This window comes from Mirounga leonina, unplaced genomic scaffold (assembly GCF_011800145.1).
Source record: "Mirounga leonina isolate KUSES-001 unplaced genomic scaffold, KU_Mleo_1.0 Mir_114, whole genome shotgun sequence".
NCBI classification, from domain to species: Eukaryota; Metazoa; Chordata; class Mammalia; order Carnivora; family Phocidae; genus Mirounga; species Mirounga leonina.
Window position 1 is genome coordinate 17,937,804 of NW_023270265.1, and position 12,446 is coordinate 17,950,249.

The 12,446-nt window shown below is 35.2% G+C and overlaps 1 protein-coding gene across 2 annotated transcripts in view; it reads left to right on the forward strand.

Moving 5' to 3' along the window:
- The window catches only part of KIF20B (kinesin family member 20B), a 78,422-nt gene that overhangs the window by 57,479 nt on the left and 8,497 nt on the right, over positions 1-12,446 (forward strand). For both annotated transcript variants that reach the window (XM_035024725.1, XM_035024732.1), the window contains 6 exons: positions 605-730; positions 1,397-1,524; positions 2,935-3,090; positions 7,703-7,879; positions 9,468-9,578; positions 11,539-11,736. In XM_035024725.1, the coding sequence (XP_034880616.1) occupies positions 605-730; positions 1,397-1,524; positions 2,935-3,090; positions 7,703-7,879; positions 9,468-9,578; positions 11,539-11,736 (896 nt within the window). The remainder of the gene's footprint in view (positions 1-604; positions 731-1,396; positions 1,525-2,934; positions 3,091-7,702; positions 7,880-9,467; positions 9,579-11,538; positions 11,737-12,446) is intronic.

Here is a 12,446-nt window from a genome sequence, read left to right on the forward strand (position 1 = left end):
GTCATTATTGTCATCAGTTTTTAAGGGCCAGAGACAATTTTGGTAAGGCTAGTAGCACAGTCATTCCTGAAGAGCTGGTTTTAAAAATAATAGAAGTAGATTTTTGGCTTTGGAAATTTTTGTAGAAAACATAATTACTTGAGATTTAAAAAAAAAAAAAGTCAAATTGGGATTGAGCCCTTCTTGCTTTTAGGAGGTAAATGTTTTACTTTTGGTTTGAGAATATTAACACTGAAAATAAATGTTTTGCCAAGTAATGTTTTTTCTAAATCCCAAGATTTGCATTTATTAGTATTAATAGTTTAATATTATAAAAAATCGTTAATTTTATCCGAAGAGATTGGTTTTTTCCATCCATCCATCCATTCTTGCAATCATTCAGGTATCTATCTGTACGTCAGATACTTACTTGGTGCTTCATATCTGCCAGTGCTGTTCTAGGCATCGACGTGCTGCAGTGAACAAGACAAAGCTGCTGTCTGCATAGGACTCAGATTCTATTCTGGTCAATAAAAGTGTATTTTAATTTTAGAAGAACTCAGAAAAATTGGGTATCTAGATGTAGATGTTAGTAGTTTCTCAAATGTTCTCCCCAAATTTTTAGATCTAAATGTTAAAGAGAAAATAATTGAAGACATGCGAATGACCCTGGAAGAACAGGAACAAACTCAGGTGGAACAGGATCGAGTGCTTGAGGCTAAGTTAGAGGAAGCTGAAAGACTGGCCACAGGTAAAACATGACTGCTTAAATATCTCCAGACCTACTTGCCATTTTCTGTATTTCCCTAGATTTCTTTCCTTTTTAAAAGTTGTTTAGTATTTATAATAATTCATAGTGAAAAAGTATTGATGTGTTTTTGGAATGTCCTATTAATTTGACGTTTTCCAATGTGATGAAAATTGTTTTATCTAAGTAAAATTGTATGTAGTAAAGAAGGAATAAGAATACTTTCATAATAACTGGATGATAACTTGCAATGTTTCCCAGACGTTAAAAATAAATTTTCAGCTGAGTTACAGCTCTGTCCAGCTTCTTAGTATCATCTTGTATGTTTATCTTGGTAAATACTCTGATTCCATCCTTCAGATACCATCACAGTTTTTTTTATTTTTGAGAACCATGTGAGGTTTCCTATATAATTAAGATTGAGATGTTTATACTGTATACTCTGAACACTATTCAGTGGGTTCCTGAGAGGTCCTTGTACTTACTGTTCTCTAAGAATTTCATAAGAACTCTTAAAAGTGCAGCCCTTGGAATTATCTCAATTCTATCTGTGTTTATGTTTTTCTTCTGGGCTCTACTGATTCTTGTTTGTATCTCATGCCGTATGTATCTCTATATGGTATAACTTTTGCATGTGCTTTAAAAAATAATTTTATGTTTTCAAATTAGAATTGGAAAAATGGAAGGAAAAATGCAATGATCTGGAAGCCAAAAGTAATCAAAGGTCAAATAAAGAACTTGAGGATAACACCGATGTACTTAGTGAAAAGCTCAGTAAGCTTCAGGATGAGTTACAGGTACGATTTGATGTATATATGTATCTAGCCATGGTATTTCTCATGAGAGGAGAATTCAGCAAATATTTTATAATTAATTTAGATATGGGTGAAATACTACTTGGGAAATGCTAACATATAGGTATAATTTTTCAGTATACGTTGAAATGACATGGGGCGGAAATTCCCAACATACAAACCACCGCTAGTGCCAATGAAAATACAGTGGTTGGGTCTTCTTTTTTATATTCTATATATTTAATTCTTAAATCACTACTTCTTATGTGTTTCTACCTATTTTTCTACTCCTTAAACTTCTTAGTCCTCAATTACTGCTGTGAAAAAGAAGACTTAGGGAGATTATTTTGTATATAATCATTTTAATTTTAAGTTAGGTTGGAAAGGAATACAGTTGTCTATCTGGACACTGGAATATATTTGAAACTGTATTATATAAAGAATATTCTGTTTTGCATTTATATTTTTTCCATGTTCAACTCTAAATACTACATAGAATACAGTGTATGGACGAACTTTTTTTTAATGGGGTTTACCAAATACCACTTAAAATTTTGTACATTTTATTAGAAGGAACTAGTTTTGAGATTGAAGAAAGCATAATAGTGACTTTAAAAAGTTGGCTGCATCTAAATTATTTTCTTAAATTCATGCTATATGTAATCAGATACTGAACAAATAAAAAGTACTTTCTTTTGTTAACTATTAATTATATATTCTAGAATTTACCCTTTCTATTGGGAAAATCCCAAAGCAGCTAGAACAAAGGAAATACTCCATTATTTATGAAAAAGTATTAACTATATTGGGAATGTTCATATTAAGGAGTACTGGTTTATTTTATGTTCTGCTCAAACGATGTAATCACATAGATTATAAACTTTGTAATTCTGGAATGGAAATTACCGATCAGCTATATTCTCAGTCTAGCCATTCCCAGTGTTCCTCAGATTCATGAATGTCCTGTTGCACAAGTTATTTTTTACTTGGCATCCCATATACCCAGGAATATTTTATTTTTGAAACCATACAGTTAGAAATGACCATCACAAACCAAGGCTTTTTCTTTTCTGGCATTTAGAAAGACTTGGGTCTTTGTAACTCTTTCAGAAATAGAAGTTGTTTATTTGTTCTTAAGGTCACTGATGAAGGAGAGTCCTTAAATGGACTTCATAGCGAAATAAGGTTTATAAAAGAAAGTCCATTTAGAAAAGGAAACCAGCAGTGTTCATTTTATAATCTGAAATAAACTTTGATCTTATCATTGTTTAAGGAAAAACACTTATTTTTAATTTTCAAAAAGGTGAAAAAGTGATGGGTTATATGAATATGTTCTAAAAATAAATTTGTCAACTATTAGTTAAGTATTATTTAAGCATGTGATAGTTACTTGTATTATTTTTATATACATAGGAATCTGAACATAAATATAAAGCTGATAGAAAGAAATGGCTAGAAGAAAAAATGATGCTTATCACTCAGGCAAAAGAAGCTGAGAATCTCCGAAACAAAGAGATGAAAAAATATGCTGAAGACAGAGAGCGTTGTTTAAAACAACAAAATGAAGTGGTTGGTAACAATTATACTTTATCTTTGATGTATTTCACCAGCTTTCGTTTGTTAAGTTTATCCCTGGGATTCTTACCAGCCTTTACATGGTTACCTGATTTTCTTGCTCTTTTAAAAGGCAGCCTATTTGTCTATTTATAAGATGACTTTTCTTTCCCAATTTTGAAGTTCACTTATCTTACTTTAACTTTTTTCAATCCATTTAGCAAGTTGGGAAAATGCCTAATTACATCTCAGTTTCTAGATACAGAACTTAAACATCTCTCCCTTTTGATTGCTACAGGGTGATCTCTACCATATTATAAAATTTTGCATTGTGAACTGTAGATTCTATTAACATGCTCTGTATATGTTATCTCATAAGCTGATTTTATCAGGACTTTTAAAAAGTCAATTATGGGTGCCTGGGTGGCTCGGTTGAGCATCTGACTCTTGGTTTTGGCTCAGGTCATGATCTTGGGGTCGTGAGATCAAGCCCTGCTTTTGGGCTCTGCACTCAGCATGGAGTCTGCTTGAGATTCTCTCTCCCTTTCCCTCTGCCCCTCCCCCTGCTTGTGCTCCCTCTCTAAAATAAATAAATAAAATCTTAAAAAAAAAGTCAACTAAATAGTTTCTTGAAGATGATAGGTAGAAATAACCTTCAGTTTTATCTTGACTAGCTGTAGCTCTTTTTTTTTTTTTTTTAACATTTTATTTATTTATTTGACAGAGACAGAGAGAGAGATCACAAGTAGGCAGGCAGGCAGAGGCAGAGGGAGAAAGCAGGCTCCCTGCTAAGCAGGGAGCCAGATGCGGGGCTTGATTCCGGGACCCTGGGATCATGACCTGTGCCAAAGGCAGATGCTTAACCGACTGAGCCACCCAGGTGCCCCTGACTAGCTGTAGCTCTTACAGCAGTTCTATCTTAGCTTGTTTTTCCCCTCCTGTTTTAATTGACTGCTTAGTCTGACACCTCATGTTGCCAACAGAAAAAAAGAAGTTAAAAGGTATTGTTGGTTTTAGGAAACTTGCAAAACACACTGATACTATCTTTAAATGAAAAGCTGATTTTCTCCTTAAAATAGTAGTAACTTGGCAGTATCACATGCTCATTGCTGGTGTTTTTGTTTGTTGTTTGTTTATGACACAATTTTACAGATAATAGCTAAGCTTCCTTGTAAAACCAGGATGTTAATTTTCAGTAAGTTAAGGGTGATTTTCCCACTGATTTTTAAAAACAATTTTACCTTCTTATTTTGAAATAATTTTATTTACAGAAAAGTTGCAAAACTAATTCGGAGTTCCTGTATACTTAACATTAACTTCTCCTGATGTTAGCATCTTACCTAACAATAGTACAATGATTGGAAGCTTAACTGACTGAGGCACCCAGGTGCCCCAAAACCTACTTTAAGTTTTTAATCCTAAAGAGAGCTAGCTTCCTTCTTTCTCCCATCTATTTCTTTGCAGTCATACCTAGGATGTATGTGTCTGCCATATTAAGGTATAAATTGTTAATTTGTAAAATTGTCACGTTTAACACAGTAAATCACAGTAAATAAAAAACAATAGTTCAGTGAACTGTTGTAAAGTCAACATCCACTTAAGTACCACCCAGTTCAAGAAATACAACATTACCAGCCCCCCTGGGGGGCTCCTCTTCTATTTCTTTCCCAGTGGTAATAACTATTCTGTCTTTTAATGTTGTACTTTAGTTTTGGGCAGCTTTGAATTTTATGTAAATGGAATTATGCGGGATGCATTTGTTTTACCTGGTTTCTTTCAGCATTATGTTTGTGAGAATTATTCATGTCACATGTAGCTGGAATTAGCCCATTTTCATTGCTGAGTATTGCAGTGTATGAATATACCACGGCCTATTCATTTTAATGTTGAAGATATGTGAATTATCTTCTGCTTTGAGCTATTATGTGTAACTCTCCTATAAACATTTTTATACATTTCTCTCAGTCACATGTGCATGCATTTTTCTTGCATTGTTAGCCAAGAATAGAAATATTGGATGATAGGGTATGCATGTGTGGAACTCTGATAGAATGTCAGATTGGTTTTCAGAGTAGTTGTACCCATTTATACTCTACTTAGTATTGGAGTTGCTGTATATTCCCAAATACATGGTGTTGTTGGTCATTTTTTATGGTTTTTATGTGCTTTTCCCTGAGTACTAATGAGGTTGAAGATTATAGGGCCCCTTACCTTTTTCCTATTGGATTGTCTGGCTTTTTCTAGTTGATATGTAGGAGCTTCTTACACTTTCTGGATAGGAGCCCTCTGTCATGTGTTGCAAGTACCTTTTTTCAATCTCTAGTTTACTTTTTATTCTCTTAATGCCTTTTTATGAATATGAGTTCTTAAATTTACTTTAGTTCATTTTCCCAATCATCTCCTTTATTAACCCCAAATACATGAAGATGTTCTCTTATACTATTTCCTGTTTGGGTTTTACCTTTCATATTTTGATTCTAGTATTGAATTTTGTGTTGGAGTGAGTTAGGCATCAAGACTAATTTTTTTTTAATGTGGATTACTGATTCTCCTGGTAGTATTTATTGGAAAAAAAACTTTACCACTGCTGTGCCACTTTTGTCCAAGGATTAATTTTCATATGTGGTATGAGATTAGGATTGGGGTTCATTTTTCCCCCCCCATTTGGCTGTTGTTCCAACATTCTTTTTTTTTTTAATTTTTTAATTGTTATGTTAATCACCATACATTACATCATTAGTTTTTGATGTGGTGTTCCAAGATTCATTGTTTTTGCATAACACCCAGTGCTCCATGCAGAACGTGCCCTCTTTAATACCCATCACCAGGCTAACCCATCCTCCCACACCCCTCCCCTCTAGAACCCTCAGTTTGTTTTTCAGAGTCCATCGTCTCTCATGGTTCGTGTCCCCCTCCGATATCCCCACCTTCATTCTTCCCCTCCTGCTATCTTCTTTTTTTTTTTCTTAACATATATTGCATTATTTGTTTCAGAGGTACAGATCTGAGATTCAACAGTCTTGCACAATTCACAGTGCTCACCATAGCACATACCCTCCCCACTGTCTATCACCCAGCCACCCCATCCCTCCCACTGCCCACCACTCCAGCAACCCTCAGTTTGTTTCCTGAGATTAAGAATTCCTCATATCAGTGAGGTCATATGATACATATCTTTCTCTGATTGACTTACTTTGCTCAGCATAACACCCTCCAGTTCCATCCACCTCATTGCAAATGGCAAGATCTCATTCCTTTTGATGGCTGCATAGTATTCCATTTTATATATATATACCACATCTTCTTTATCCATTCATCTGTCGATGGACATCTTGGCTCTTTCCACAGTTTGGCTATTGTGGACATTGCTGCTCTAAACATCGGGGTGCATGTACCCCTTCGGCTCCCTACATTTGTATCTTTGTGGTAAATACCCAGTAGTGCAATTGCTGGATCGTATGGTAGCTCTATTTTCAACTTTTTGAGGAACCTCCATACTGTTTTCCAGAGTGGTTGCACCAGCTTGCATTCCCACCAACAGTGTAGGAGGTTTCCCCTTTCATTGCATCCCTGCCATCTGTCATTTCCTGACTTGTTAATTTTAGTCATTCTGACTGGTGTGAGGTGGTATCTCACTGAGGTTTTCATTTGGATTTCCCTGATGCCGAGCGATGTTGAGCACGTTTTCATGTGTCTGTTGGCCATTTGGATGTCTTCTTTTGTTCCAACATTCTTTGTTGAACAGACTATCCTTTCCTCCATTGAATTACTTTGGTGTTATTGTAGAATGTGAATTGACCATGCACTTGTGGACCTTCTTTTCTGTTCCACTGATATCTGTTCATACCAGTATCACATTGTCTTGATTATTGTAGTAGGCTTGAAATGAGTGTGTTTGTTCCTACTTTGTTCTTCATTTTCAACATAATTTTGACTATCTTAGATCGTTTGCATTTTCATATAACTTTTATAGTGAACTTTCCCATTTCCACACACATACACTCTGGCCTGCCTGGATTTTGATTGAGATTGCTTTGACTCTATAGATCTATTTAAGGAAAACTGACGTCTTCACAGTATGGAGTCTTTTGATCATTGAGCACAAATTATCTCTCCATTTACTGATGTATTTTTATTTTCTTTCAGCAGTGTTTTGTGGCTTCACATGTTTAGGTCTTATGCATATTTTATTTAATTCACCACTATTTCATGGTTTTTGAACTCACTGAAAATGGTATTTCAAATTTTTAATTCTCTGTTGTTTGTTGCTATTAGTTTTGTCATTTGTTTGACTGTAATTTTACCCTCTCATTTCCAAAATATTGGGGGAAATGTTAGTATTAGTTTAAAAACCATAATTGCTTCTTTTTTTTCCTTCTCATAATTGCTTATTGAAAGAAGTGACCAATAAGCTGATTTTTGGAGTGAGGTGGGATAGGGATAAATACAGCATGTGGACAGTAAACATATAAAGGCATTGTGTATTTTGTTTTACAAGTAAATACTTTATCTAGCCTAAACTATGTAATTTGTTACATGTCTTATTCACAGTGTGTTATTTCTAGTAAAAATTTCAAAAAATTCTGCAAGAAAGCATTTCATAACGTTTTCTTTATTTTCTGGTTAGGAAATACTTACAGCACAACTGGCAGAGAAAGATGAGAACCTTCAGAAGTGGCGAGAAGAACGGGATCAACTGGTTGCAGCTTTAGAAATACAGCTGAAGGAACTGATCTCCAGTAATATACAGAAAGATAATGAAATTGAACAATTAAAAAAGATCACATTGGAGCCTCCTGAAACAGTGAGTAGAATCTTGTTCTTTCAATGCCTTTTTTTTATTGAACACAGGAATTTTTCAAAATTATTTAATTGATTAACGCTTAGAGGATAAAAAGGTTAAGTTTCAATAGATCCCAGGGGAATCAGAGTTTGAAAAATTATTTGGGTAGTTATTGTGTATTTCAGATTTTCAGAGTTTTATCATTATGATTGATTTGCCAGTGACCAACTGAGAAATAGTACTTTCTCAAATATTTTGGTCATATTTTTTAGGTAGAGTAATTAGAAAAACAATTTGTGATTTAGTCCCTCATCTACCTTTCAAATGTGGAAATGTGATTCAACCTGAACTCTTGGTAATATTTAAATACTTGGGCCCACCCTAAGTTTACTATATAAAGGTATGAATTGTTTTGAAAATGAACTGTTTTGAAAATGATTCTGAGTCATTCAGGAGTTACTTTTGTAATATTACATTGGGGTTGGGAACCCTGCATGGAGAGAGGATTGCATTTCACAGATAGCTACTTCCTGGTATAATTGAATCAGGGTACATCTGAAGCTAGTCTTTCCAGAATAAATGATCTGTGCTTAAAAATCTGCTGCCTCCAGACAATAGGAAAATAAATGTATGTGCCTGTCTGTCACAACAAAAGACTTCATGATTCTGAAAGAGGAAGACTGCTAAAAAAAAAGAGGTAGTAGCATGTGGTATAAATAGCACAGACTAGAAACTTAGAAAAACTAGGTGTCTGTTGCTGTCACTGTGGTTTTGGGTTCTTTGGGAAAATTACTTATTATATCTGCACTTCTCTAAAACAGAGATAGTAATGTCTTCCTAATAGAGATGTGAAAATTAATTGAGAACATTTGTAAAACAATTAGCACAGTTTTTACCACAGTGGAAGTCAATACATGCTAGTTGCTTTCCACATTGTGGAGTCAGTGGAACCTTTTTTATTTGGGTAGGTGACTTAAGAGATCTATTTGACTTCTGCTTTTGATGGCAGTTGTGAGAAGGCCCATGGTGGAATTTATCAAGTTTAAAAATATAATCTGACACTTCTTTATAGATCCCTTAAATAGGGTATAGGAATAGAACATACCCTATGAGAAAAAGGGATGAGTTGTGCAGCAAGAAAAGGTTTAGTTATCAGTATGGTCTTTTCTACTCTGATACTGGAGTTGCATTCTCAAGAGTCCTCTAGTTTTTCAGAATGGTGTTATCAAAGCAGCTCTTGGGGTTCCAACACTTCAGCTTAGTACAGACCTTGGCCATGTGATTTTACATCTCTAGGTTTCGGTTTCCTCATCTAGAAAGTAGGAATAATGATTCTTGCCAAATCTAGCTGAGAGAGTTGCAATGAAAGTAAAATGAGAGAATACACGTAAAGCCTTGAAAATTGAAAGTAATCTTTTAGATTTCTCTTTCGATCAGGCCCAGAGGTTGGCAAGTTGCCCAGCCTTTCCTAAGTTTCTGAGGATGAAAGAGAGGAGGAAGTCTTTCATTACTTCCATGATATAATCCACCCAAATCTTGATTTTCTGTTCTTTAGGTGAAGTATTTTAATATATTTTTGGCTACAATGGCTTGTTTTAATATTTCTTAGGAAGAACAAAATGTGGATATCAAGCCTACACATACGAGTTCAATGGATCCTGGCAGAGTTGAAACGGAACCTCAATCAACAAGTTTTGAAACTTCTAGAAATGAAGTAGAGGTGGGCATTTGGTAACACAGTCCAATTCTTTACCCTCTTTACCAGTGACCGTTAATTAATAAATAACACTTGCAAGTTAAATTTATTCAATTTTTTTTAAGTACCTTGCTGTGCAGTTAGCTATATGTGCTCTTGGCTGTGGGAGGGAAAACCTAAAGGGTTTTGAGAAGTGAAATTCTTTTGGAAGATGAGATCGCCAAACAATATTAATCTCCTCTCAAAATTATACTTACTGCAAACAACAGATCTGTTAATATAAACAAACTTGGTGGTCAGAAATAGGAAATCCTACAAAAGATAAAATATGGGTGAATATTAGCCTGCATAAGAGGTCCTTTTAATAAGCATTCTATTCCGTAGTGTGTGTTTTTTTTTTAATTGTACCCATTTAATAACTTTGTCACCAAATTACCATATACCATATACCTACCTATACAGTAATTCACAGTGAGTTTTCTTAATCTGTAGTGGGCTTCGGGTTCTTTGGATAATAGAGTCTTAGATAACATATGAAATAGGTAAAAATCTTATGTCACTTAAAGTTTTGAAGACAAAATTCCTTTTTTGCATTTATTTTTTAAACATGTTTATTGGGAGTTTTTAGTGTTGGTTGGGAACATTGCCAAACACTGAGAGCACAAACATAAGGCATGATTGCCATCCTCAAGGAGTAAAGAATCTAGTAAGACAGATACCTAAATGACTACTTGTTTGACTTTATCTTACGGGCTGAGAGTCATGAAGAGAGTGCTAAGAAGGAACATTGCCTGCAGGCAGGATATGATGCCTGAGTGGTTGTAGATGTAGATTAGAGAAGGTAACATCATATTGGGTCTTGAAGGTGAATAGACTTTTACCAAGCCGTGAATGGGAAGAGAAAGGCATTTTAATCTGGGGAAATAGCACGAGCCATTTCTTTTCTCTTGCCCTTTCTTTGATAGTTTTTGGTGGAATTTCAGATAATTAGCATTGGCCTTAGAGACTAAGACAGATCATATCCTTTGAAGAAAAGTTTGGAGTTGATTGATAAATAAGATTAATCTTGATTGCAAAGGCAGTTATATATGGAACATTTCTTTATAAATGTATATGTAAATTTATGTATGTTTATATAAATACATACATGTATATATAAATTTATGTCCTAAAACCTCCTGATTCCAATTCTTATTAAGGATTCCAGCAGTTACTGTATATTCTGTAGTTTTGGGGAATGGTTTTGTTATGCTATTTTGTATGTTTTTCTTGCCTTCATGAAATCAGTATGCTCTTTTGGGCTTAAAGTCTAAAATGATTCATTCATGTAGCTGATAGTTGATTCTGGGAACTCAGCTGGACCTATATGTGGCCTCTCCCTGTGGCTTGGGCTTCTCCCAGCACAGTAGCTGCATTCTGAAATGAGGCATTTTGAGGGGGGAGTGTCCTGAAAGTAACTTTTCAAAGAGGACAGGGTGGAAGTTACAGCCTTCTTATGATCGAGCCTCAGAACAATGATGTTATTTCCACCACATCCTGTTGGCCTTGGAAGTCGTTAAGGACAGCCCAGATTAAAAGAAGGGGAATGAGACTCCATTTCTCAATTTTAAGCCAACTTTAATCTACCTTTACTAGGGTGCTTATTAAAAATCCTAGACTCTTTCCTAGGAGATTTCTGATTTAGTAGGTTTGTGGTAGGGTCCAAGAATCTTTTAAACAAATTGTCTGAATTATTCTTATGATCATACAAGTTTGGGAAATACTGATCTCTGTTTCCTTGGATTTTAACATATCATGTAAAAACCTGGAGAGGGTAGATGGTAACTCCATCTTTCTGTCCTTGCTGTGGTTAATTTGACCCAGCACACTTTTAATCTTTTCCAATTCATTGTCTCTGATAGATGTTTGAAAGATTTAATGCTTTGCAATTCATAAATTCATATTCTGCAAATAAGATTCGTTTTTCTTTTTAATTCTGTTGTAGGATGGCTCTGTAGTCCTTGACTCTTGTGAAGTGTCAACAGAAAATAATCAAACCACTCGATTTCCAAAACCTGAGTTAGAGATTCAATTTACACCTTTACGGCCAAACAAAATGGCAGTGAAACACCCTGGTTGCACTTTACCTGTGACGGTTAAGATTTCCAAGGCCCGGAAGAGGAAGAGTAATGAAATGGAGGAGGTAAGTACTTAACTATAATGAGTGAATTTAACAAGCAAACCTTAAGCTTAGTTATTATACATAATTAAACTTCTATACTGCCCTCTTGTTCATAAGCACTGCTATTGGAGACCAAAATCATAATTTGTGCCCTATTTTATACTCCTTAAGAATATTATTGTAGTCTAATAGTCCTTAAACAAAAAGCTTAGGGTTATTAAAACTTAGCCCTTATTTCATTGAAGCTGTGATAGGTCAAGCTATGGTGGATTTCACTGGCAAGCTAGTTCAGTATACCAGTCCTGTTCAAACTTAGTGACTTTCCCTCCAGTGAAGAGGAAAGGGTTGATAAAGAAATTAGAGAAACCAAATGGCTAACTTGCTTGAGTATAATCTTTGTTATTTAACTAAAATCTTAGCTCTCGGGGCGCCTGGGTGGCTAAGTCGTTAAGTGTCTGCCTTCAGCTCAGGTTGTGATCCCAGGGTCCTGGGATCAAGCCCCGCATCAGGCTCCCTGCTCCGTGGGAAGCCTGCTTCTCCCTTTCCCACTCCCCCTGCTTGTGTTCCCTCTCTCTCGCTGTCTCTCTCTCGTCAAAAAAAAAAAAAAAATAAAAATCTTAGCTCTCTATGGTTATAGTAGGTTTTGGAAGAGAGATTTTTTCTGTCAGCTGGTATATTAAAATTTGGGCCTCTATTTAGTGGTAGGATACAAACTCTTTACTACTTCCTAC